General features: G+C 35.2%; 1 protein-coding gene across 1 annotated transcript in view; it reads right to left on the bottom strand.

Annotated features, from left to right (window-relative positions):
* The window catches only part of snap91a (synaptosome associated protein 91a), a 44,440-nt gene that overhangs the window by 11,149 nt on the left and 7,772 nt on the right, over positions 1 to 25,519 (bottom strand). Inside the window, exons 2-19 of the mRNA XM_087805402.1 lie at positions 17,575 to 17,717; positions 14,875 to 14,950; positions 14,111 to 14,213; positions 11,567 to 11,660; positions 11,309 to 11,420; positions 10,456 to 10,562; positions 10,347 to 10,388; positions 7,376 to 7,437; positions 5,817 to 5,829; positions 5,507 to 5,670; positions 5,339 to 5,430; positions 4,934 to 4,948; positions 4,459 to 4,665; positions 3,909 to 3,983; positions 1,971 to 2,237; positions 706 to 789; positions 346 to 414; positions 30 to 149 (exon numbers count right to left, since the gene is read on the bottom strand). Of these exons, the coding sequence (XP_087661528.1) occupies positions 30 to 149; positions 346 to 414; positions 706 to 789; positions 1,971 to 2,237; positions 3,909 to 3,983; positions 4,459 to 4,665; positions 4,934 to 4,948; positions 5,339 to 5,430; positions 5,507 to 5,670; positions 5,817 to 5,829; positions 7,376 to 7,437; positions 10,347 to 10,388; positions 10,456 to 10,562; positions 11,309 to 11,420; positions 11,567 to 11,660; positions 14,111 to 14,213; positions 14,875 to 14,950; positions 17,575 to 17,717 (1,845 nt within the window). The remainder of the gene's footprint in view (positions 1 to 29; positions 150 to 345; positions 415 to 705; positions 790 to 1,970; positions 2,238 to 3,908; positions 3,984 to 4,458; positions 4,666 to 4,933; positions 4,949 to 5,338; positions 5,431 to 5,506; positions 5,671 to 5,816; positions 5,830 to 7,375; positions 7,438 to 10,346; positions 10,389 to 10,455; positions 10,563 to 11,308; positions 11,421 to 11,566; positions 11,661 to 14,110; positions 14,214 to 14,874; positions 14,951 to 17,574; positions 17,718 to 25,519) is intronic.

Genomic DNA, 25,519 nt, shown 5'->3' with positions numbered 1-25,519 from the left:
GAACCGGTTTTGTAAACGTCTGTATATACCGAGCAGGTCAATGACTGGTTCTGGGTCTGCTTTTGGCGGGGGAGAAGTCTCTGGAGATGAAGGTGCAGCATCAGCAGGAGCTTCAGGAGAAGGAGGATCAGCGGGAGTAGAAAACGAGTCTGAACAGAAGGTAGAAGAACGATTGAAAGATTCAGTAAAAGTGTCTCTGCGATGATGCGCTTTTGTCGGTTCAAGGCAGATGCAAGTGCGTAGCGAGGGAAGGCCTGAATCCTCTGCCGTGCAAAACGCTTCATGATCAGTGAAGACCTGCTACACTCCTCATGAAGTCAGAAGAAGCAGTGAAGCTCGTCTCACCTGTCACGATGTCTCCAGCCGGAGCCAGCTCGGGCAAAGGAGAGGGCCCGCGAGAAACAGCAGGAAGGTCTGATTTACAGACGCAAAGAAAAAAAGGCAGAAAGAAGAAGGAAAACCGTGGAGGTTTTAGGGAGCAAATAAAAAACAGTGTTAGCATTAAAGAGGTCCAAAGCAGCCACAAGGACAGTCCAGTTTCACGATGGGTGGCACTCATGCACAGATCTCAAACCACTATGGGGGACGAAACCAAAAAGGTGTCGGGGAGGGGGGTACACAGTCAGATAGACAGGAGTAGACGTATGGAAACCAGGAGTGATGAAGAGGTTCCACACACAGAGACATGGACATCGACTCCTGTACCTGCACCAAAAAGGTCTACGCTAGGAGTGGTAGCAGCTTTGGATTCAGTGGAAGGGCTTTGCTCAGGCATTGATTGAAACATATCTATGAACAGGGACACACAATCAGATGTACATTCAGATTTCAAGTCCAGTGCAAAATGAACCATGAGTAAAGAAGAGTGATGAAGGAAAGCAGGAGTGTGAGTGCAGAGCTTGTTACTGTGAGAAAGCTGGAGAGTATTGCTCAACCTTAGGTTGACTAGAACAGCTTCCACCACAAAAATAAAGAAGAAATGTCTTTTTCAATCCCGGCAAAAGACTCAATATTGTCTAGACACCCAGTTTATTGAATGTTATGGATGTAGCTTTGAGGATTATTAAACAATTCAACTTAGAATCCAACAGTTTATAATGTATTCCAAAGTGTGGGGGCGGCAAAGCATTACAGGAGCCGCTCAGGTCACCATTACTGAGAGAGATGTTACCTTGTATAATATTTACTTTGCATTCTCAAATACATTTTTTATTACGTTTTTTATCTAAAAGGGTTGGTCTGACAATATAATTCTGACATTTCACTGGTCTGTGGTGCGAAAAAAGTTGTGGATCCCTGCCTTAAAGGACCGATCTGTAGTTCCTATAAAATAGTTTCTGGTTCCACCTAGAGTCAGAGTAGTGTAACTGCAGTATCGATCATCCAAAATTAGATAAAATACCTTTTCAGTACTTCTACTGAAAACAATGTCTCTGACCCATTACTGTAAATCTGTTGTTGGTCACATGAAACTTAACCCACTCTATGGATGAGCTTATAAAACGTATTAAATTATAATGTCCCAATGTTTTATATATTTTTAAAATCTAGTTTGGTGGAAGAGGTGTGAGATTGAGCAATACTCCACGTTATTTAAAGTGCAAGAAAAAAAATCAGTCAGTTCTTTTGAAGCTCTACAAGCAGGAAGATATAAAAAAAAGTTCATTCTTCATTCCATCAGTTAGTGTCGAGTGAGAAATCAAAGCAGGTTGAACCGCCTCTGCTGAAAACCAGGTGAAACATCTGCTTTTTGATGATAAGGTCGAAATACGATTAGAAATAGTTGGACTGACACGTTGAAATAGTGATTTTGTGTCGTCAGAGGAGGTTGACGTGCTTGATTTTCCAGGTTAGAAAAGCAAACCTAGAATGTGAGGAGCGTCAATAAAAAGCATCATCGACAACATCATCACAGTCATAATGCATAACGAAAAGCACTGAGAAGCAGAATGAGAGCGAGCGGACTTTACCACCAAAGAGATCTAGAGTCGGCGCGGCTGCAGACTCTGTGGTGGTGCTGTCAGAGGTGGTGGTGGTGACGGTGACGGTGGAGGAGGAAGAAGTAGAAGAAGAAGAAGGGGTGGGGTCAGCGATGGGGGCGACGATGGTCGGCGCCTCACTAGTGGATGGAGGGTTGATGGCGGCGGCGGCGGCGGCGCTGGACTCGGTGGGTCTCATGGCGAACAGGTCCATCTCCGGAGCGATGTCAGCGCTTCCCTCGGTCGTGGCGAAGGGGTCTTCGGGGGTGAGAGCAGCAAGGAAGGGGGAGGGGGGTGTTAGGGAGGTGGCGATGAGAGAAGAAGGGTCAAGGTCGGATGAATGTTAGAGCACTAGCAGAGCATTAATATGAGTTAGTTTAATGACAGTTAATCAGTTAAATCACACTCATTAACTTCAGTCACAAAACACGATCCTCCATGCCTCGCTGTTACAAAGTCCCCCTAGCGTTTGTCTTTGGTATATATTTTATTTAGTTTATTAACGCGTTAAAAATCCTTTTTTCATATTAGATTTTAATATGATTATTTAATTATTAAAAGCTGAAATGTTTACTTTTTTATCATAGTATTTATATTTATGGTGAATTGTTGTGCAACATCATAGCAATTCAATGACAGCGCTATATAAATAAATATTACTTACTTACTTACTTACAAAAGGGGCCAAAATGATAAAAGTGTATTTACCAAACAGGAAGTTTAATAGTTATTTTGCGAGGCTTAGACCATACTTACTAACTTTGTATTCATCTAAAACTTCCAAATTCCAATTCTTCTACGTGAGTTTTACTCTTACTAGAAGTATTATTCTTGACAGAAATACTATCTTTTACTCATCTTAACCAACAAGAGCCTTTCGTTTCGCACACATGTCATACAGTTTAGAGAAATGACAGGGATTGAGTTCATTTTCAGGCCAAAATGTTTACAGTTTACAATCATAAAACCTCCAGAATATGCAAGAGGAAAAGATACAGTTTAGAATAACATTTTAAATCACCTCATATTTATATTTTCCTTTAAATTGATTTTCAGATTACAAATCATATGATTTAATGTTTCCTTCAGTGTGTCCTGTATATATTGAATAAAGAGTGTATTAAATAAAATAATAACATTTTAACTCTTTACAATTAACATGCAAATGTTTACTGGGTTTGTTAATTTTTGTGTTGCAATTAAACTTCAGGCCTCTAGATGGCAGCGCACATTACATCATACACAGCTTATGGAAGATTTTACAACTAAGATATCTTGGCGATGGCTAAGGACGAGAGGATACAGTCGAGTCTAGTCGCTTTTAAACCTGATGTTTGGATATATTTTGGTTTTTAAAAACAGATGAAAGCAGTTACGACTTCATCAAGAGTCATGTGGTCTGTAAATTATGCAACACCAGAGTCAAGTACTCGACAATACTACAAATATATTCATGCTCCAACACTATTGCAATATATCGTATCGTTATCCCTGTGGAGTTTAGTACAATATTTAAGAATCATCTTGTATTTCTATTTATCTTAAATAATGTAATGTCATATAGAAAAATAATATTATTAAATGTTTCTTCCAGTGTTTTCTCTAAATACATGTATAACATTAATAATATAATATAGGATGAAAGCATGGACTTGGTGAGTCCAGCATTATTAACTAAAAAAGTGAAACATTAAGGATATTATATACTTTAGAATGTGACTGAATTATAAAAACATTTGTTGAGTCCAATGACTGCGAAGGTTCAGAGAAGTAGATGAAGAGATGTGAGGGTCAGTGGTGAGACAGTAGTTGATTTACTGTCTCCTCATGAGGGAAAAAAGAAGCAAAGTCGGGATTAAAAGCAGCTGTTAAATTCTCAAGCACACACTCAAGCACTCATCCTTTACACGAGGCTGTTTTGTCACCCACCAGATTCACCGAAGGCATCAGTAGCTGGACCCGCGGCCGTGGCAGGACCGTCTCCTGGAGAAGGTGCAAACGCATCTATGGTATTTCAGACGAAAACAGCCCGAAAGGCAACACACGAACATCCAGGACAACACAGCCAGACACCAAAAAAAAAAAGGATCGGGACAAAATGAGGGAACATACAAATGAAATGGACAAAAAACAAAAGAGGTCAGCATCAGGGAAGAAAAAAGCTGAGAATACAAGAAATATGCAGCCCGTGGAGGAGCTTTTAGTTTGAAGGGCTGCATAATGCTGCATTCGATGAGTGCACTTCCTGTGCAGGATAGTGGAATGAAGCAAGTTGTCACAAGTTCATATTAACTTTGTGACAAGAGGGGGAAACGTCACATTCCAAAATAAGGGCAAGGCAACTCTCTCTTTGACAATGATAGCAACTATATTCCAGATAATGGATGAATAATCATTTAGTCATGAAACTATTGTTTTTTATCATTCAATTGTCTTAAAAAAAAAAAAACTTCCTCAGACTCTTCCTGAACTCACTGACCTCCGAAAAGGTCCATGTCTGCGGATGAGTTGATGGAAGCGGCTGCAACAGGCAAAGATGTGGGAGCAGGTGCAGCAACGGGGGCAACAGTGGGTGCAGTGACAGTGGGTGCAGCAACAGTGGGTGCAGCAACAGTGGGGGCAGCGGTTGGTGCTGCAGCCGGAGGAGCAACAGGGGCTGCTGCTACTTTGCCATTGGTGGTCGGAGCTGCTAACAGAGAAATCGATAAACCTTTACATTGAGAATGAAAGTTGTGTCATTTCAAGAAGAGAGTAATAAATATTTTTGCAGTTTTTTTCAAGCACACTTTTGAAGAAAAAACATTTTAAAGGAAAGTAGTAAGTGATCCTATTGATCTTTAATTTTACCATATCTGTTAAAATAACAAAATAAAAGTATATTTATATGTAATATATTTATTTATTTGTGATTTTTACGAAAAAATCTATTTTGTTTTGACAAAGAGGGAACTCACCGTCAGCGAAAAGATCTGTAAAAGATTGAAAAAAGAGAGAAGAATGACTTTCTGAACCGTTTATGTCTAATTCCACTTGATGATGAACAACATCACTGCAAAGTTTAGAAAAAAGCTTCTCCTCAACATGTTGAAGGAAGGTAGAACGTGGAAAAGCAGATAAAATAAACACAAAAAGGAAAAAAAATGGTTTCCCTTGTACTTGTATTGTACTTAAAAATAATAAAATATAACATTTTTTCAAAGCATACAAGACGTAAACTGACTAGAAAGCTGTGCTTAATTGTTAAAAAGTGAAAGTTTATTATCCAGCTACAGTATTTGTCATGTGGATTCAGTAAAATAAATACAGAATAATGAATAGTGTGAAGTACTGGATCATTTATTTTAAAAAAAAACGTTTACCTCCCCATCCAGTTGTGGATGCAGACGCTGCAGCGCCCCCTGCTGACGACGAAGAAATTGGGTCTAGATCCAGCAAGAAACCGTCAAGTGCTCTAGAAAAAAAAAAAGAAGAAATAAACAGGAGAATATTCCTTGTAAAATATTTATTGTTACTGAAGGCGTTCTAACTTGCTGGCAGCGATGGTCGGCGCCGGGGCCGTGGGCGTGATAGACGGCGGAGGAGGTTTGGCAGGAGGCCCGGGACGAGCCGGGGCGGTGGGTTTCGGGGGCGGTGCCGAAGCAGCAGCAGCTGCAGCAGCTGGCGGAGCGCTGTTGTTAGCTGCCTTCTCTTGCTGCACAACAAGATGACACAGATGATTACGTGTTAAAAAACTAAAGTTCATTGACTCACAACCCGTTTATCATAAAACCCTGTTCCAGGTCACATTTCTTACTGCACCATAATCCATTAAAACGTAGAGTAAAGAACGACTCTTACCTTAGTGGGTGACCTGCAGGGACAAAGATAACAATTAAGACGAGTGACTTGAGGTTCACACGGAACAATAAATGGCGGATAAATTGATGGGTTTGCGTTAACAGACAGCGAATAACAACAATTTGGGCTCGTAAACGTCTGTGATTAATGGATCTTATCCGCCCCACTGGGCCACAGTGTCTCAGCCCCACTTTAACTAAAGAGTTTTCTCTCAGTGACAAAGAAAGCATGAATAAATTATGGATTTTTTTATGTCTTTGGCAGAGTCAGAGATACAATGAGTCGGCAAACAGGACATGCACAGAATGAAAATGATTGTCTTGTAAAAACCTTCTGTAACTGCTGCTAACTTTTGCAAATAGCACAATGGTTCAGTTTTAAATAAATGCAGTAAAATTGAGTACAACTCAAAAATTAAGTTAAACTACATCTATTTCATCCTGGCAGGATGTTTGCAAATTCAACTTTTATCCCAAGTTTTTAAAACGATCTCAAAAAAAGTATTATTAGTGCTAATAAATCAACATATTGTCTTTCACATTAAGGAGAAGAAAGACTTTGTGTAAAGACAGTATGTAAAACACACTAAGAAAGTGTTAAAATGTTATTTGAAGTAAAAACAATTGTCTTACACAACTTGGACTTATCAAGCAAACAAGCCTAGTATTAAATATATTACAGTTTTTACTAGAATAAGTTCAAAAGCACTAATACATAAGATTGAAATGTTTCTGGCTACCCAGATGTCTTGGAACCTCTGTTGCATCATAACCAAATACTGCATCTGCATTTTTTTTGTTTTTTTTACAAAACTAAAAAAGGGCTTTAGTTGTTTTGGAATTTGGTTTTAATTTACTAAAATATCATATTAGTCCTCTTTCTTAAATGAAAATATTTCCTATGACACACAAGCAGTTTGTTGGTCAAAAACTCTCTCGGTGGGTCGCCCAATAAAAGTTGTGTAATTGTTTAGATAACAAAATAATAATATTCAAAATTAAGCATAATTCATAAAACTATTTTTAATGTTTTAATGCTCGTCAACAAGCGGGATTCAATTTTGAACCCTTTACAAAAGTTAAAAATAGTTAGCAAATATTTTATAAGGAACACTATGTCTTCTATTTTTTTTTAAATAATTCACATAATTGAAAGTACAGTAAATGAACCTAAAATAAACATAATGAGCTTTTTAAAAAATTATGAGTTTGATTTCTGTATGAATATATTAACACCACTCTACTTAAAATAATAATAATAATAATTATTATTATTATTTATTGCAGAAATGCATCAATTTTTATGCCTTGCCATTGATTTCATTTCTACATTTCAAAACCACAAATACACCACAACGGAGATGATCTGTGTTCATATAGTGAGAGCATACTTACTTATCCTCCCTGTGGTTTGTAAGACAAATAATAAAATCCATGGATTAGAAAATGTAACGTGTTCTCCTGACATAGAACCAGCTACACTCTGCTACACTGGATCATGAACCATAAAGTTGATTTATGTAATAGATGGAATGACTGCAGGTGTTTTCAAATACTTACGGCTTCTTGCCTTCCAGGGTGTTGAGATGAGTCTCCAGGGACTCCAGGAGGCTCTCAGGGGCCTGCAGGAGGATTGGGTGAGTAAGCAAGTGAATCTTCAAATCTATATTTCAAACGTTTCATCAATCTTTAAAAGACGGTTACAGTATATTATGCACAGCTTGTTTCCCTTGATGTTTCTTTCCAGTTTTCCCTTGATTTTATTTCATTTTTTCTGATCCTTTAATGTTTTTTTGTTTTTTTTCTCAATATAGTTTTTTTTTTCTTTTCCCTCCATATTATTGTTTTTTCAATGTTGTTATCTGTTTCTTGCTTTTTCTTGATCTATATATATATTTTCTCTTGATGTTATTTGTTTTGTCTTTTCACTCAATGTGTTTTTTATTTTTTATTTCCTTTAATGTTATTTTTTTTGTCTATTCCCTCCATGTTTTTTTTCGTGTCCTTTTGAAAATTCTTTCCTCATGTTTTTATTTATAACACCCTTATCATTTTCCCCCTTTTACCTTGATTAGTTTTTTTAAATTCTCCCTTAATGTTTTACTTTTTTTTTCTTGTTTTGTTTGTCCCTACATGTTTTTTATCATTTTTTTCTTTCCCTAATAGTGTTGTTTTTTATATATTTTTCCCTAAATGTTGTTATTTGTCTTTTTTTCCTTGATATTTGTATGTTTTTTTCTTTTCCCTTGTAGTGATTTGTTTTGTTTTTTCCCTCAATGTCCTTTTTTCTTCGATTTTTATTTTCTTTATATTATTTGTTGATATTTTTTTCCCTCTCTGTGTTATTTTGGTTTTCTTTCCCGTCAATGTTGTCCATGTTGTTTCTCTTGTTCCTTATATTGTTTTTTATCTTTTTCCTTTTTTATGTTTTATTTCTATCATGTTTTTTCTTCTTCCCATGATGATGTTTTTTTGTTTTTTTCTCTTTTCCCTTAATGTTTTTGTTAGTTTATTTTGTTGTCCCTTCACATTTTTATCTGTTCTTTTTTCTTCTTTTCCCTCCATGTTGTTATTTGTTTCCTCCCTTTTGTAATATCCTAACATGTGTATCTCTCCTTCTTGTGTGTTTGTTAAATACAACCATTGTCTCACAACAGTCAATAAACAAGCAGGACACAAAGAACAACTGTCTGGACGAGACAAGAATCTCGTCTTATATTTCCCCATAATCCTGCAAAAATAATTCCATGTCTTGGTGGAGACAAGAGTATATCCATCAGGAGAACACTCCACTTGTTGCACTAACCCTAAATTAGACATAATAACTCTCTGAGATGCAGTCGAGGATGAAGCAAAATCATCCGTCGGCTTCTTGGACGACAGCAAATTCAAGCGACGTCCCTTTGCATTAGTGCTCGGCTCCATTTCCTGCGTTTATCAGCTTAAACCCATCTGATCTATTCGCTCAACAGAGACTCTTAAGTTATCGTCTCCATCTGCAGTCGGAGATAAAGGGCAATAAAGAAGACGGAGGCTGCGCCGGCATCATCGTGACTGTTGCAGTGCTCCAGGGATTCAAACAATCTCACACACGTGCACATGACATAACATCATTTCATTTTTGTATTTGGGAATCAAGCGTGGATCAGGGGTCCTAAACTCAATGGCTATTTTTCCTTCTTTAGTTTAAATTTCATTTATATCTTGTTTTTTTGTTTTATTAAAAAATAAAACTATTATTTTATGGGTTTTTGTGTTGTTTCACTTGAAATGTGTGTGTTTTTTTTAATCCAATTTTATGTGTCATTTGATCTCCTAAATCTGTTTCATCTTAACTACATATATAATCAAAGCTATATATAAGGTAAAATTTGATTGGATTATTTTTATTCTTTAAACATCTGATGGTAAATGTATTTTTTTTTATTGAATCATAAACATTTTCATTAAAAAAATATATAATATTTTTATATAAAAAAGATTTTGAAAATATTTTATACAATCAAAAAAAACAAAAGATTGACAATGTTTGTTTTTTCACTGAAGCAACTTTTTGGAAGATTTAATAATCCAAACATAAAGGTCGTACTGATATAATGGCTCAAAATTTTTTTTTACTACAATTAAAGAAAACAGTTAAAAAAATAAAAAGATAATTTTAAACCTTTGTTTTTTAGTGTTTTTTTTTTTATTGAAGTTGAAGTTATTTTTTAATTTAAAATATATATGTTGATTTTAATGAGTTTTTTTTTTTATCAAACCAGCTTTTTTTAATAGAATAAAAAAAGAAAGAAATCTACATACATATTTACAAACCCTTTTAGTCAAACACTTTGATTTTGAAACCACTTTTTTAATGGATCAGATTATAAAAACCAAAGTCATAGTAAACACCTGATCCTGTTCATACCTTTCAGATAATAAACAAGACTTTGTTTCTTTTTAAATTAAACTCAAAACTGCATTTTTCCTGCTCTTCCATTTCAAATGAACCAACAACGTCAGCAGTCACAAGTGCCTCTTGCAATTGCACAACAGAAATCATGCATTCTGTGTTTGCATGTTTGAAAAATATACAAATATACAAACAACTACGCTCATAAATGCCCAATTTAATGTATATTTTATGTTTTCCTAGAACTGCCAGAATCCATTCTGATAATATTTCAACGAAAAAAGTAGTAACAGTTCATAAATAAATCAGATGTTTTCCTGAAAGCGGAAAAATCATGCAAATAATAGAAGTGCCGAGTAGTTTATCTGTTGCATTGCTGAGCAAATACAAGCTTCTCCAGTCCACAAGTATTTCCTTTCATCTGCTCTGGGCTGCTCTGCAGTCTCACAATTGTTAACCCTGCCTAAGATGCTTGTTTGCAAGACTCTCTGATCCGTCTGCATCTCTGGAGGTGAAAACACAACCGGCTCGGATCTATGACTATGTTCAGCTCAATGAAAGGAGGCCTCGAGCATGAACACACAAATCTTTATTTAACAAGCAAACCCATTGCTTTTTGACCGAGAGATTTCTTACCTGAGTGAGTTCTGGGATATCATTTTTGTCAATCCCGACTTGCTGTAAAATAAAAGGATACATTAAAGTATAAATATCAAAACGTTACCAGTAAATTCCTTAGAGTTACCTCGGCTATTTTGAAGAATTCTGAAACTCTGGTCATTCTTGTGAGGAACCGTTTATAGATCTCCAAGCCATCTTTACACTGACTTCTCTTCATCTGGAAGAATTTTTCTGAAACAAATCAAAACAACAGTATGAGTGTGAGTGATATAAAAAATGGTGAACGTACTGTATGTATGGTGATGGTACAGAAGTATATCAGTGTCATCAATATTGATTAAATTTCAACATTTCTAATGTTGAAACCTTACATTTATTTATGGAAGTTGTTTTTTTTAAGTATTTTTGACATTTTTTAATTAAATAATATGTATATTGAGGTTCAATCTGTTGGTTTTGTAAAATAATTGAATAATAATTAAAAAATTAATATTTTTTTAACCCTTGTGTTGCTGTCTCAGGGTCAATCTGACCCGTAGGCTTAAAAAAAAAATTGTGTTTGAACCCCAGATTACACAAGGGTTAAACACAGATTTTCTTATTCACGATAATTCAAAAGTAAATTTTGTAATTTCAATAGTTTTTATTTTTATTTTTCGACTTTAAAACGCAAATTAAAAATGTTGGTAGTTCCAGTTTATTTTTGAATTATTGGATTTTCATTGTTATTTATTTTGAAAATATTAATAACCTTTATAAATAATGTTACTATTGTAGTCTTTTTTATTTAATGGCTAAGAATTTAATAAATAATGAATACATCAATAAAACTAATTCAACCTTTAGATATTGAAATTGTATAATTCAATAATTTTAAAAATTAAATGTTAAAAAAAACAACATTTCAATTAAAAAAAAAGGTTTAACAAATGTTTGATTTAACCGTTCAGTATTCTGATGGTTTCATGAACTCCTACCTAGCAGGTTGATGATCCCGTCGTTGTAACAGGCGTACAACTTGATCAGGTCTTTGAACAGGAGCAGGAAGGAGGAGTTTATCACGGCGTTGTTCAGCTCTGGTGCGTGAACCTGTTGGAATAAAAAAAACATTGTTATCGTCCTGATCCTGGACTGTGGTGAAGATGCCATGAAGACCTCTAACGATATAACATGAGGTCACATCCTAAGCTGATTAAATTGGTGTCTTTTATTGATTTAATTTGAGGATTTCTCACCTCAAAATCCAGCAACGCGTCGATTTGACCCTGTAGAGTCGGCATTCCTTTCAAGAGCTTCTCCACGGTCATGGTCCTCATGGCTCCGTCGGCTCTGCAGGAGAACACAAGGACATTCAAAAAACAACCAAAAACTAGTGGTAGCGGTTGACACCCCAAGTCCTGGGACTGATTTATTACTCGGACATACAGAAACAAATAAATCCTAAACAGTACATTTCTGTTATACTGGTTGTTACTGTCTGAAATGTGTTTTAACGTTTGACAACATTTCCTCTGAGGTCGTTTCAGTCACGTTTGGTTAAAGATAAACCTTTATTATTAGTGAAAATCCATAAAAGAAAAAACTCTAAATGGGACCTTTTGTTACTCACTAACACTCAGATCCTGAGCTCAAGCACTCTCTATTATATCTGGAGGACGCTCTTAATTTGAGCGTTGGATTTAAATACATTTCAAAGAGACTAAACAAATGAGAACATATTTACACAAACGGAACATGAAAAACATTTTTTATATTGTCATTTTACTAATTATCAATTAAAAACCATGAGAGACGATCTCTTATCAACACTTGACAGACTATAAATTGGTTTTATTTCAGTGTTTTTATAAAGGGTTTCCACATTTTATTCCATGAATGGGATTCCAAAGGAGAGTTAAAGCAGATTGTGATTCATCACGACCTAAATGAGCAGAGATAAATTCTGTTAATAAATGTATCACAGCGTTACACTCTTCATTTCAGGGCTCATCATCTGACATGTTTATCCATCTCCTGACTGATGCAAACGTTCAGTGTCAGCGTTAACCAGCAGCCAAACAGAGCACTCAGTCATTCAAGAATGACAAATTAACTTTGTAGGTCTCAATAATAACAGTGAGGATCCTGTTCCTGGACTTTTCTAGCGCCTTTAACACCATCCAGCCCACTCTGCTGCAGGACAAACTGACAAAGATTCTTGTGGACCCTGGCCTGGTCTCCTGGATCTAGGACTATCTCGCTGATCGACAACATTATGTCAGGCTGAAGGACATCACGTCTGACACTATGGTGTGCAGTACAGGAGCACCTCAGGGGACAGTACTGGCCCCTCTCCTCTTCACCATCTACACTTCAGACTTCTGCTACAACTCAGAGCTGAGTCTTGTCCAGAAGAATGCTGACGACACTGCCATTGTTGGATGCATCAGGGACAACAGACCATGAGCTGGTCATGGACTTTGGGAGGTCCAGGACAAAGCCACGTCCAGTGTCCATCAGAGGCGACGAGGTGGAGATAGACCATGTGTATAAGAAAGCTCAGAGTAGACTGTACTTTCTGAGGAGGCTCAGATCATTTAACATCTGAAACTCCTCTGCATGTTCTACCAGTCTGTGGTGGCCAGTGGTTTATGCTGTGGTGTGTTGGGGTGGAAATATGTCCAGTTGGATCAGGAGGCTCTGTGGTTGTAGCTGGACTCACTGGTGACAGTTGCAGAGAGGAGATCTCTGGACAAACTACTGTCCATCATGGATGATGACATCATCCTCTGAACACTGTCATCAGTGAACAGAGAAGTAGATGATGCACGAATGCTCCTCCCATGATGCAACACTAATAGACTCAGGGACTAATTAATTATCTCTGCTATTAGGCTGTTTAACTCTGAGTTTGGAGTGAAAAGATGATATTCCATGTTCATCTTTATATCCTTTTTCTTTGTAATTTTTCTTTGCTTTATGTTCTTTATCTTTATCTTTAGATTGTGTCATCTCGCACTTTCTTTTTATTGCACTTTGTTCTTGTTTTATGAATATATCGTCTGTGTGCTGGAAAAAACAACTTCCCGAAGGAGACCTCCAGAGGGATCAATAAAGTTTACCTAATCTAATCTAATATTGTCAATAAATCCAGATCTTAATGGATTTGTGAGTCAGCTTGGCTCTCTCACGGTGCTACAGGGTTCTACAGAACTCTTCTAGGGCCAAAATGACCTTGAACTACTACTACTATCTGTCTCTGGAATAAGATGTTTTTTTCCTTTTTGGCCTTTTTCGTCTGTAATGGCAGAAAACTGTTGTGCACTAAATACTCCCTTGTTATTAGTGCTCAAATAGATTTTTCTTCGTCTCATTCCAAACAAAGCTCTGTAGCTCAAATATGAAAGAAGTTACAACCTTTATAAGTTTCAAGTCCTACAATGTTTTTGAGAAAATCTGTCATGATCTGCCGAAAAGCCGAGCATCCTATTAAGTCCATGCAAGCCTGTTAAAGGGACGATAACATCTTAAAAACAAAGTTACATGGGTTTCATTTATCACTTAACCCCAGGCAACACCAGGTGTACTTCAGCTAGTATATTATATTTCCCAGAAACATTGTTAAAAATGTATTTAAAAGCAATCTAAAATAGTCCCCACACAAGACTTTTTATTGTCTTACATTAGCACGTATTAGCAACTTTCTGGGGAACCATATTCTCCAACATGTACCGTAGCTGCTTGTTCTCATCCAAGCTAAACTCAATACGATCAATACGACGCCCGAATGTGTACGTTACCCTTTTTTCACTCGGACAAAGTCGAAAGACATCTGCCTGTAGGCGAAAGCCTTCTGGTTGAGATAGCGACTGTAGCGTCTGATGAATGTGGACATGTCGTAGCCTGGAGAAGAAAACAAACACATCAATAATATACAAATGTATACGTTAAAAAACGAGAAAATGTGTTTTTGTTTTTTTTATCAATCAGAATCAGAATCAGAATCCCTTTATTATCCCGCGAGGGGAAATTCTTTTTAACAAACAGCAAGAGCAATATACCAGAAGAAAAATAAAAACACCCAGAAATAAAATATTAAAAAGAAAAGAAAGAATCTAAATAGAATAGAAAATAAATCTGCACTATATTATATACACATATTTACAAAAATAGCAAGAAAGGTGCAGTTAGATAATTATCTGGCTGTGTTGTTATTGTGGAGTCTGATGGCAGTAGGGAGGAAGGACCTGCGGTACCTCTCCCTCACACACCTGGGATGGAGCATCCTATCACTGATGGAGCTCCTCAATGCCCTCAGTGTGTGCTGGAGAGGGTGAGACAAGTTCCCCCTCATGGAGCCCAGCTTGCTCCGTATCCTCCTCCCAGTCACTTCCTCCACAGGATCCAGGGGGCGCCCTAGGACGTAACCGGCCTTCTTAATAAGGCTGTCCAGTTTAGCCCTATCCTTTGCTGTCACGCTGCTCCCCCAGCAGACCACACCGTTGAAGATGGCAGAGGCCACATCAAGGCCTGGTAACAGATCAAGGGTCAGCAAAACACCCACCGTGTGATCCAGTTTTGTCCAGGAAGTTGCTGAGGTTGAACAACGTGTTCCTCGAGGACAAAAACTGCAGGAATTTCTGCAAGAACAAAAAAAAAATTACAAGATTACAAGGAGAATTGTTCACTTCTTTCAGTGGGACATGATGTGATAATATTTAACGTTTAATTTGATCATTTATTGATGTCAAAATATGAATATAGGTTTTTTAAGAGTGTGGAAGCTGTGTTTGCCTCCTACAACTTAACAATGATGGCAATTACATTTGTGTAGCACAACAATTATGTTTTTCACGTTGAAAACTGGTGAAAAGGTGATTTATTTTGATACAAAAAACAATAATTATATTCCAAATTTCCAATCATGCATCCCTGCCGTTGTTCTTCCTTGAGTTAAAAACCTGTTTCATTCAACTCCCAAAGGTTAATGGTCAAATTAAATTAAAGGTAAAACACATTTTATCATAAACATTCACACATTTAATGACAATCAACTCAATAATAAGTTCATAATTTTCCACCAAACATTTTTCAATGTTGTCATTTTATTCAGTATAACTTGAAACTTACAAGAGACTATTTCATTTAATCTGTGTAACAATAATTTTTTTCACATTAAAAACTAGTTAAAATGATTTAATTTTCAATGCAAAACAAAAACTATTCCCAGCATGCATCTCTGCCAAAAGTCAATGGTCAAAATTAAATTAAAGGTAAACATATTCTATCATAAATATTCCAACCTATATTAGAATAGAGATAATCAAATACATTTTAATGGCAATTAAAGAAATTAAATAAAGAATAGACCACACTTTGTTTTTGCTGACATCAGCGAAACAACTTGCTGTTATCCTCGGGGGAAGCCTTTATTTGACGTATATACTGTCTTTAATTTAATTATGTATTAAAAAAACGATAAGCTCATATTTTTCTAAATTGTTGTTTTACTGAGTCAGTATCACTTGAAACGTAAAATATACTAACTCTCTGTGTAATAGAAAACTTTTTTTTTTTTTACATTCAAAACTGGCTAAAGGGATTTCATTTTTAATTAAAAAAAAACCAAAGCAATTCCCAGCATGAATCTCTGCTGTGAGTTTAAACCAAATGTTCCATTGAACAGGCATAATTATTTGGAATACACAAATATAATCTAACTTTTATAGAGGTAATATGAAAGTAAAAACATCACATGGTTACATTCTAGTAACCATTTTGTTACACAATAATATTTGTAATGCACGTCAAAAGACAAATTCCGTTATGAGCAGAAAACACAGAAAGGAATCCAATAATTAAACTGAAATGATGGAAACCACAACCTCCTTACTGTGTTAAATGCATACAGGTATGACACACACACAACTACACACCCACCAGCAATGTATGAGTAATAAAGAAAAATCAATTTATTCTAACGCCCTCTGAATCAAATTCACACAGACACTTGCTTTCTCTCTCTCTCTCACACACACACACACACACACACATAGATGACTAAGCCTTGTTTAGAACAGTACTTTCACAATCAAGTGAGAGGAGGAATAAAACATCCTCTCTGGAGTATTGATGAGTAATGTTTCCTCTTCCCTTACATAGTTTGTATTCCTCACATCACTGCAGGATTTTCTTCCATCCTTCAATGATAAAATCTGATCTTCCCATCATTTAGAAAGGGATTATTCTAGTCTCCAGCCAGAGAACAGCAGCATTTAATGTCTATGTTTGCTTTTAAGAGATACAGTAAAGAAACGTCTACTTCTTACTGCCATTTACAACTCGTACTTCTCTGCAGCTGAGAACACCACACGAGGGAACCATTATATATTCATTGTTTGAATCAGAGGTGGGCAGTTCTATTCTCTAGAGGGCCACATTTATTCTGTAGAGGAGCCGTTGAAACACAAGACAGCATGCATTTAGAGGAGGAAGCTTTAAAGTGAAAATGTATATTCAAGCTAGCTTCAACCAATGAAACACCATGTTGCTGATTTGGTGTTTCTACAGATCAAGCCATGAAATTAAATTTCAAGACCAACTCGAGTCGACAATTAACAAAAAATAACCCAAAAAATCAACAAACACCAGCACAATTTGACCAATTTCTTGAAAAATATACACCATGCCTTGTACATGTGTTCTGGTACTGCTTTTAGCAAACAAAAAAATCATGGTTGGACATCTATTTATCACTGAATTTAAACTTTCAATGTTGATCAAAACGAAAATCTCTCCGAAGATACATCTTTACAAAGAGTCCCGACTGCAACATCTTTACCGTTTGGTTCGTTCTGCTTTTGTGATTGCAGGTCAATCTTTTCATTTTTAAAATAAATAAATAAATACTATCAAATATTTTCAGATTTGAAAAGATAACAAACCTAACTTCATCATGTGTATTTACATTTGAATGATTTTTTTTAAATTTGAATTTAATATATATTTAATGCTGATTGAGGTTTTTCTTTTAAGTTGAATAAAATAAACGCTTAAATATGTTTTAATAAAGTGCAGGAAGCCTGTGATTATATTATTTTGTTTTTCCAAAATAATGATATGCTCAAAATATAAGTTTCAACAATTAAAATATGTAAAATTCCACCATTCAATATTTTATTGGTACATAAAATACAGTGTTTATCAAATGTAAAAGTGTTCAATGGAACAAACAACAGAAAGAGAAGCTTTAAGACAAGCTAACCTCGTTGCCGTGCACCATGATGTGGTGCGTTGTGATCAGGGCTTTGAAAACAACCACCCAGCTGGCGTTGCCCGCCCTCTCCATCAGAGTGTCGGCCATCTGGGGCACGTTCACGTTGGTGTCCTGGGTGGCCTGGATCAAGCCTGCAGGGGGAGTAGAACAAGGGTGAGTCAAATGATGGATGCTAGCAGGTCATTTTTCACTACTGACACAGAAAGATTGATTGTAATGTGATGAAGATGTTTGCTTGCTACTGGTGACGGATGTCATTCTGAGATTAATTCTTCTTTCGGCAAGATTCAGACTTAGTATTTGAACAAATTATTATCATCAGAAAAGATATTGGAATGTAGAGTTTCCACCAAGTTCAACTACTTTTAAGATGAGAATAATTCAAATCATTTTTTTCTGATGTGACAGACTGTAATGTGGTGGCTCAGAAGTGCAACAAAAAAGAAGAGTACAAACTGAAACAAAGTTACAATTGCTTGAAACAAATAAATAATCCTAGGAAATTTTCATTTTGTTTCAGAGTTTGTCAACAAATTTCGGGTTTGTAAAATTGTTTCCAGTTTCTTTTTTTTCCAGGAATATGACATTTTGTTCCAAAGTTTGTACATTTGTTTTAGGGAATTGTAATTTTGTTTCATAGTTTGTACATTTGTATCAGGAAATTGTAATTTTGTTTCCGAGTGTACATTTATTTTGAATTTCTGGGCCTCTGTACACCAATATAGAAAAAAAAACAACAACAAAATTGTATTTTTAAACGTTCAATAATATACAAGACGGAATTATTAGGTAAATGGAAATAAATAGAAGTGTACTCAGATTTGAAATTAAATATTCAAAATAGCAACAGGATGAAAATATATATATATATATATATATATATATATATATATATATATATGTATATATATATACATATATATATATATTCATGATTAATAAATGCAAATGTACCAATATGAAAAGGCTGTAATAATACTATACTTGTTTTGCTGTGTTATTTGATGTCAACTAAATCAAAGCAATACCTTGTAATTTTATCCTAACTAATGAAACACAAGGGATAACGTAAGAGCACAAAATTGGCAATTTGTAAAAGTACAAAAACTATAATAGAGAAATTAAGTCTTGCTTATGAAATTATACAAAGAGTGTTTGAACTTTCATCTCATGAAAAACAGGAGAAAAGTGAATTTCTACCAACAGAAGGTTGAGATAAATAGTCATTGCAATATTTCAAGTTAAGTTGTGGAACTTATTATCAAATGAAAGTTAAAAAACAGACGAACGTGATGGTATTGAAAAAAAAAGTAATGTGCAGTTTTACTCTGAACAGTAAATCAGACAATATAATACCAGCTAAATATTACAGAACCAATTGTACCTAGAAGTGACATAATGCATCTTAAATCCCCCCAAAAAGTATAAACTTTAAAAAGCCAAGACAACATAAGACAAACACATGAGTCCCAGAAAATCATGGAAAAGCACAAATAAGAACGTCTTAAGATGTTTCTTGAAGGAGTCAATTTAAGAAAAAAAAAAGGTCTTAGCACTATTCTTGTGGGCGGAACAAAATGTATATTTTAAAATGTAGGTAACAGGAATTTTCATGCTTTAATGGTGAATTAATCTTACGTATCTGTGTGTATTTCCTTCATAAATTGGTTGAAAGTCATTGTGTAACCCCTATAAGGGAGCCAACAATCCAGCGGGCCACATTCAAGAACTTGGCGTCCTGGATTTGGGCCCCGGGCCATGAGAGGAATTAGCATCATGTGCACTTGTCAGTTGACATCTTTCACTTAATAATTAACTTTGGGATGTGAGGACTTCTGAGCCTCCACCGTACAACTGGAAAAAAGATGAAATATATTTTTCCACATCCAGCAAACGAAAGAGAAGTTCAGGGCTAGAGAGACAAGGACGAGCAATGATAAGACCCTCAAGGTTTGATGAGTCAGCAGAGCCTGCAACACTCCTACATATACCTCACGTCTGTCATTTCGTCTGCCACGCTTTTTTTTCATTCCTGCTGCTGCCAGTTTACTCACGCCATCCAAAGCAAGGGTCACATTTTCAACCTGACGACTTGACAAGCGACCCTCGGTTAATTCCTTCGTGCATCATTGGGTTTTTGAGCACATGATCTCACTGCAACATCTTTGATTGTGCGTTTGGACAAAGATCTGCCGAGAGCTTATTCATGCCTCCTCAATAATTCATCAGCCTGGGCCTGCAACGCGTCTGTGACTTACAAAGAGAGAGAGGGCACAAAACTTTTTGTAGGGTTAGGAAAATAATAAAGTATATTCTGGGCTAATTAATACCACATGTCTTACAAGAATGTACAGGTATTACACTTAAATTAAGTATTGATATACTACTTTTAGTTTGGTTAATGTTTTGCATTGTATTATCGCTGTTGTTTGTGGTGTCGTAATCTGTAATCTGTTAAAAAAAAGGCAATATTTAGCTCATAAATAAAACTGTCTAACAGGTGTTCTTGATTAAAAAAATCTATCTGGAATCTTCAATTAATACAAAAAAAATAGAAAAGAAAACTTTTTTGAATTTGAATTTACAGGAAAATTCTACATACACAACTGATTAACTATAGAACTACTAAGTTATATTCATGTATGATTCAGGGTCATTTGACCATAAACTAAAGGAACATTGAAATCCCGCGACTGAGGACGAGAGGATACAGTTGACTCTAGTACCTTTAAAAGCTGATGTTTGGACATATTTTGGTTTTAAAAACCATCGTCAAGAGTCATGTGGTCTGTAAATTCTGATACACCAGAGTCAAGTACTCAACAATACTACAAATATATGCTGAAAAGCGCTATATAAATACAAATTACTTACTTACAATATCACAATATATCATATTGTTGCACTGTATCGTGTATTGTATCAGATTCTTGCCAATACACATCAATTGAAAACCATGAGGATTTCTTTCTGGTTTTACTCATTGTTTTTTAATCACAAATCCTACAGAGACCATTGAACATTAAAATATTTCTATTGCATGTAAGATACACGAGAAAAGACTTGAATGAAACAGTGATTTTGGAATGAACTTGATTAAAGAGAGTATTTATATTAACTACGGGTTGATGATTAAAATCCAATTATACAGTAAGTAAGTAAGTAAGTAATTTGTATTTATATAGTGCTTTTCCAGACCAGGGTCACAAAGCGCTTAAATAATCAAAACAACACTCAATAAAGTATTTATATTAATAAATATTAATAAATAATACAGTATATTGTTTCAACTGCTGCCATGTATATTTCCCACTATTATATCAAAGTATTATAGATAATCCAACAACCATTATCATCAGTGTTGATTTTTTTTTCTGTAGGATTGGTGGGCTTGTTGCCATGGCGATCGTTGAGTCATCCAATCGTCATCTGTCCATATCTGTAACGTCTTAAACTGCACTTATGTGTGCAGATGCTTCTTTCACCGAGAGACAACAGAGAAGTCCTCACGTCCTGGCGTCTTATTTTTACTACATCTGCAGCGAACACTGTTGCACGCCAAGATGTTTTATGCAGCACGGAACTGTGTTTACAGAGCAGATAAAAAAAAAACGAAAGCTCCATGACAGATGGCTGGAGGGGATGTTGGGTGATTGAATGAGATCTGACATGTCTTATTCTCTGCTAGTTCTCAGTAGGACAGAAAGAAAAACATTATGTTTCAGGGATAAATACATCAAATCAAATGCGGCTTGTGCTTTTTGTAATTTGAATAAAGCAAAATTGCCTCAAATATCCTGAAATATAGTATTTAGCAGAAACTATCTAGAGGTTATTTAATGCATTAAACAATAGAGGGTTGAATTTTATTATATAATATGAAAGTGTTTTATATTTAGATTAATTAGACTAAATTAGATATAAAGCTAAAACAAAGGTCATACATGTTTGAATTTGAATTGAAGTTTATTAGATTTTTTTTCATTGATTGACATGCAAATAAATAGTAGTTATGAAGTAAAATAATCATTTTATTATTGTAACCATATTCACTCAAGAGTAGTTTCCATTCCACACATGGAAGACAATGTCCTTCAAATGTATACATCCTTTTATGTTTGACAAAAATTACACAGTTTTTTGTTTATTTAGCAGATTTTCATTAAGTGAAACTGTGTGTACTTCTTATTTTTACTCCTCCCACCTTGTTGAATATACCATAACCAACCAAAAATGTGTTTTAACAAGAAACTACTGATATACAAGGCCAACAATACGATATATATTGCGATACTGTAGTAACAAGGATATATGTGTAGTATTGTTGAGTACTTGACTCTGGTGTTGTAGTATTTACAGACCACATGACTCTTGACAAAGTCGTAACTGCTTTCATTTGTTTTAAAACGAAAATTCTCTCATAAACAGTACACACACATAAAAAAAATGTATTCAACTCAAGTGTTACTATAGTGATATAAATCACTGAGGATGAGAGGATACAATCGACTCTAGTACCTTTAAAAGCTGATGTTTGGACATATTTTGGCTTCAAAACAAATGAAAACAGTTACAACTTCGTCAAGAGTCATGTGGTCTGTAAACACCAGAGTCAAGTACTCGATGATACTACAAATATATCCTTGTTACTCACTTACTACCATATCGCAATATATCGTATTGTTGACCTTGTATCGTGACACGTCTCGTGTTCCCAGAATCTTCACCTAGTCATGCTGTGTAACACATATTTGTTCTTATTCACAGCATCTGGGATTTGAATATTAAATCAAATAAATCGTAATTTTGATTGAAATTGAAAAAAAAAAAAACCACTTTGTTGTCAACAATATTTTATACATGTTAAACGGTGACCTCTTGCGACCCGCATAAATACTAGACACTTGTGTAAGGTCAATTCAGTACGCATGTTAAATGTATACTACTGCGAGTACAAGTTGTAAAAGTGTTAATTTAACTAAAGAGTGTACTTCTACAAACAATTCTGAGTGTCCCGCGTATGGATGATGAGTATTTGTGATGATGATGTGCACTTGTGTACTGTACTCAGAGATATCGACCGTTGTAAAACCATCAGTCAATATCTCATGCAGACACGTCTCTAGAGGCATGATTTCACATTTGTAACTGACAAATATACTCGCTGGCACATGGGCCGCTCGTCTCTCACAGATGATGCCTTTTTCTTTTTTACTGCGTGTGCAGCCAGAACACACAAGCCAAGGTGGTATCCTTGGTAACCAGAATATTTTGTATTAAATGTGCAGCAAGAGTGCTATGAAATCATCGTGCACGATGTTGCTCGTGTAGCCAAGGTTAACAGATCAATGCAGAATATTACTTTCAATCAAAACCATCTCATACGTTTTGGTGAAATCCAAAAAAAATTGTGCCGTGATACAGAACATGCTCCATAAGTGAGTTACACATGAATGGACCATGAGAGCAGAGGGGGGTTTATTTTTAGACGCTTTCACCCTAAGGCTTACAGGGGGTGGAAAATAAATTACCCAGGATGCACCGTGGCATGGCAGAAGCGCCAATGAGATGTGGCAGCTACACAAAGAGGAAGCCAATGGGATCCACACTCGGTGAGTGACATGAGTGGAAGAACGGTGGCGTCTCATAAGATAACACACACACTGATATTTCAGCGAGCTCTCATTTGGAAAGATCGCTGATAAGACACTGACAATAATAGACTCATCACAGGACTAATGTTGCAGCGAGATTACTGGAATGATTCTGGCACATCTGTGACCATGTGAACCACAATGAGTAGAACCTTCGATCACAGAGAAGATCCACCAGTAAATCAAAGTATTGGTACTTTTCAATGTTCATAATGTGTCCATATATTATGAAGTTATTCAATTTTTTTCACTAGAATATATGACGCATGTATCTTTGATGTCTTTATATAGCGTCATATTTTATACACATTTATGATTAACAATGTTTTCATTAAGAGAAGAAGTGTATATTGGCAAGAATCTGGCGATACCTAAATATTACAGCACAATATGATATATTCCAATATATTGTGCTACTGTACGAACAAGGATATATTTGTAGTATTATCGAGTACTTGACTCTGGTGTTGCAGAATTTACAGACCACATGACTCTTGTAGTCGTAACTGCTTTCATTTGTTTTGAAACAAAAATATGTTCAGCTTTACAAGCTGCTGGAGTCGACTGTATCCTCTTGTCCTCAGTCATTGATGGGATTTCATTGGATATTATTGTTCCTTTAAGTTTAGTTGCAACACAAAAAAAACAGACGTTAGCTAATTGTACATTTAAAAAATGGAAGTATTTGATCTTTTACACATTTTATTAGAATATAAAGCTATTATAAACTATTATAAAAAATGAAATATTTGAAATGCTAAAGAAAACCTTTTTCAAAAACAGAAATGGATGCAGTTCTAATGAATATCCATACGGTATTGTGAAAAAAGGAATAGCAAACAGTTATCTTCGATTAATCAAAATGACTTTGTATGGACAACTAACTCATTTGTTTTTTATTTTTTCAGCATTTCATTCATTCATTTCGTTTTTTTTTTATCATTAAACTAAATAATTTCAACATATAAAGGTTTTTTCAAAAAAATATTAAAAATTTAAATTTAAAATGTTGACTATTTTCAAGATGAATGGGGTTTTTTTTTTAAAACAAAGAGTTTGATATTGAATTTATACAATGATAATGATAATATTTTTCTCATTTTATGCATTTTAAATTCAATATCAAAATGTCGGTAAAATAGTGCCAGCATTTGTATATTGAATTTAAAAGCTTAATATTTAAAAAATTAAGGAATAACTTTTCATCAAATAGAAATGTAATTCTAATTCCATGTTTTTTCTTCTATTTGACTCTTAAATTCAATATACACATGTGGGTATAATGTCACCTTTTTGGATTATTAAAAAAAATCTAGACTGTTAGAATAGATCCATTTATTTCAGTTTCTGCTGTTCAATGAACCATAGGAACCATAACAAAATATATAAAGCATCTCTGCATCAAACCAGAGCTCGAGGTCAAGCATGGCGTCCACATCCAGCTTGTTAACTCGGACACACACTGTTCTGAGGACCGGCTTTACCTCCCACACACTCTTACACATCTCAGACATCACTGATGTGTGAGAGCGGGGAACCTAAAGAGAGCCAGCATCCTCTTACTTATAGCTCTTATTGACTAGAGAGCAGATGAAACAAACACAGGAGGATGCTGGGTAATCCTAGTCTAGTGGGAGAACATGAGCGTTCTTGCTAGAACGTCCGTTGGTTCAAACCAATGTCAAAGAGACTGCAGAGCTTTTTTGTGGGTGTTTACTCTGTATTTTATTCCTCACTCTATACAACATAATTCTAACTAAACAGATTTGCATTCATCTATAATGTATCTACAATGTTTCCCCAACACCAGGTCCATGATAAATGTGTTACTGTATACTGTGAGAAAGAAAAAATTATGAATATAATTTATGTTTGATTGATTTAAACTGTCTGAAAGGTTTTTTGTTTAGAAAAAAAGAATGATATTTTCTCCTAAGTAAGATAAGACAGTTACGTTAGCTCGTTCCAGTCAATTATACTCAAATAATAAACCTGTAATCTAGAGAAAATGTTTGAAAAACACAAACTCTAGATGAATTATGTTTATCTGAATGTCCTTGAATATAAAGCCGACATAAAACCGGTTCTTGATGCAAAATAATATTGAGCTAAACAACCTGAAAAGATTTCGTAAAAAAAAAAGAGGAATAATTTAAAAGTGCATGAAAGTTACCAGAATTGTATTACAGGTCATTTCAAATTCAAATAATAATGCAAATGTCCACACAGGACTGATCTGTTTATTATAGACATTAGATACATTTAGAAGAAACATAAAT

This window comes from Callionymus lyra, chromosome 13 (genome assembly GCF_982586985.1).
Source record: "Callionymus lyra chromosome 13, fCalLyr1.hap1.1, whole genome shotgun sequence".
NCBI lineage: Eukaryota > Metazoa > Chordata > Actinopteri > Syngnathiformes > Callionymidae > Callionymus > Callionymus lyra.
This window is presented reverse-complemented; position numbering and strand designations above follow the sequence as displayed.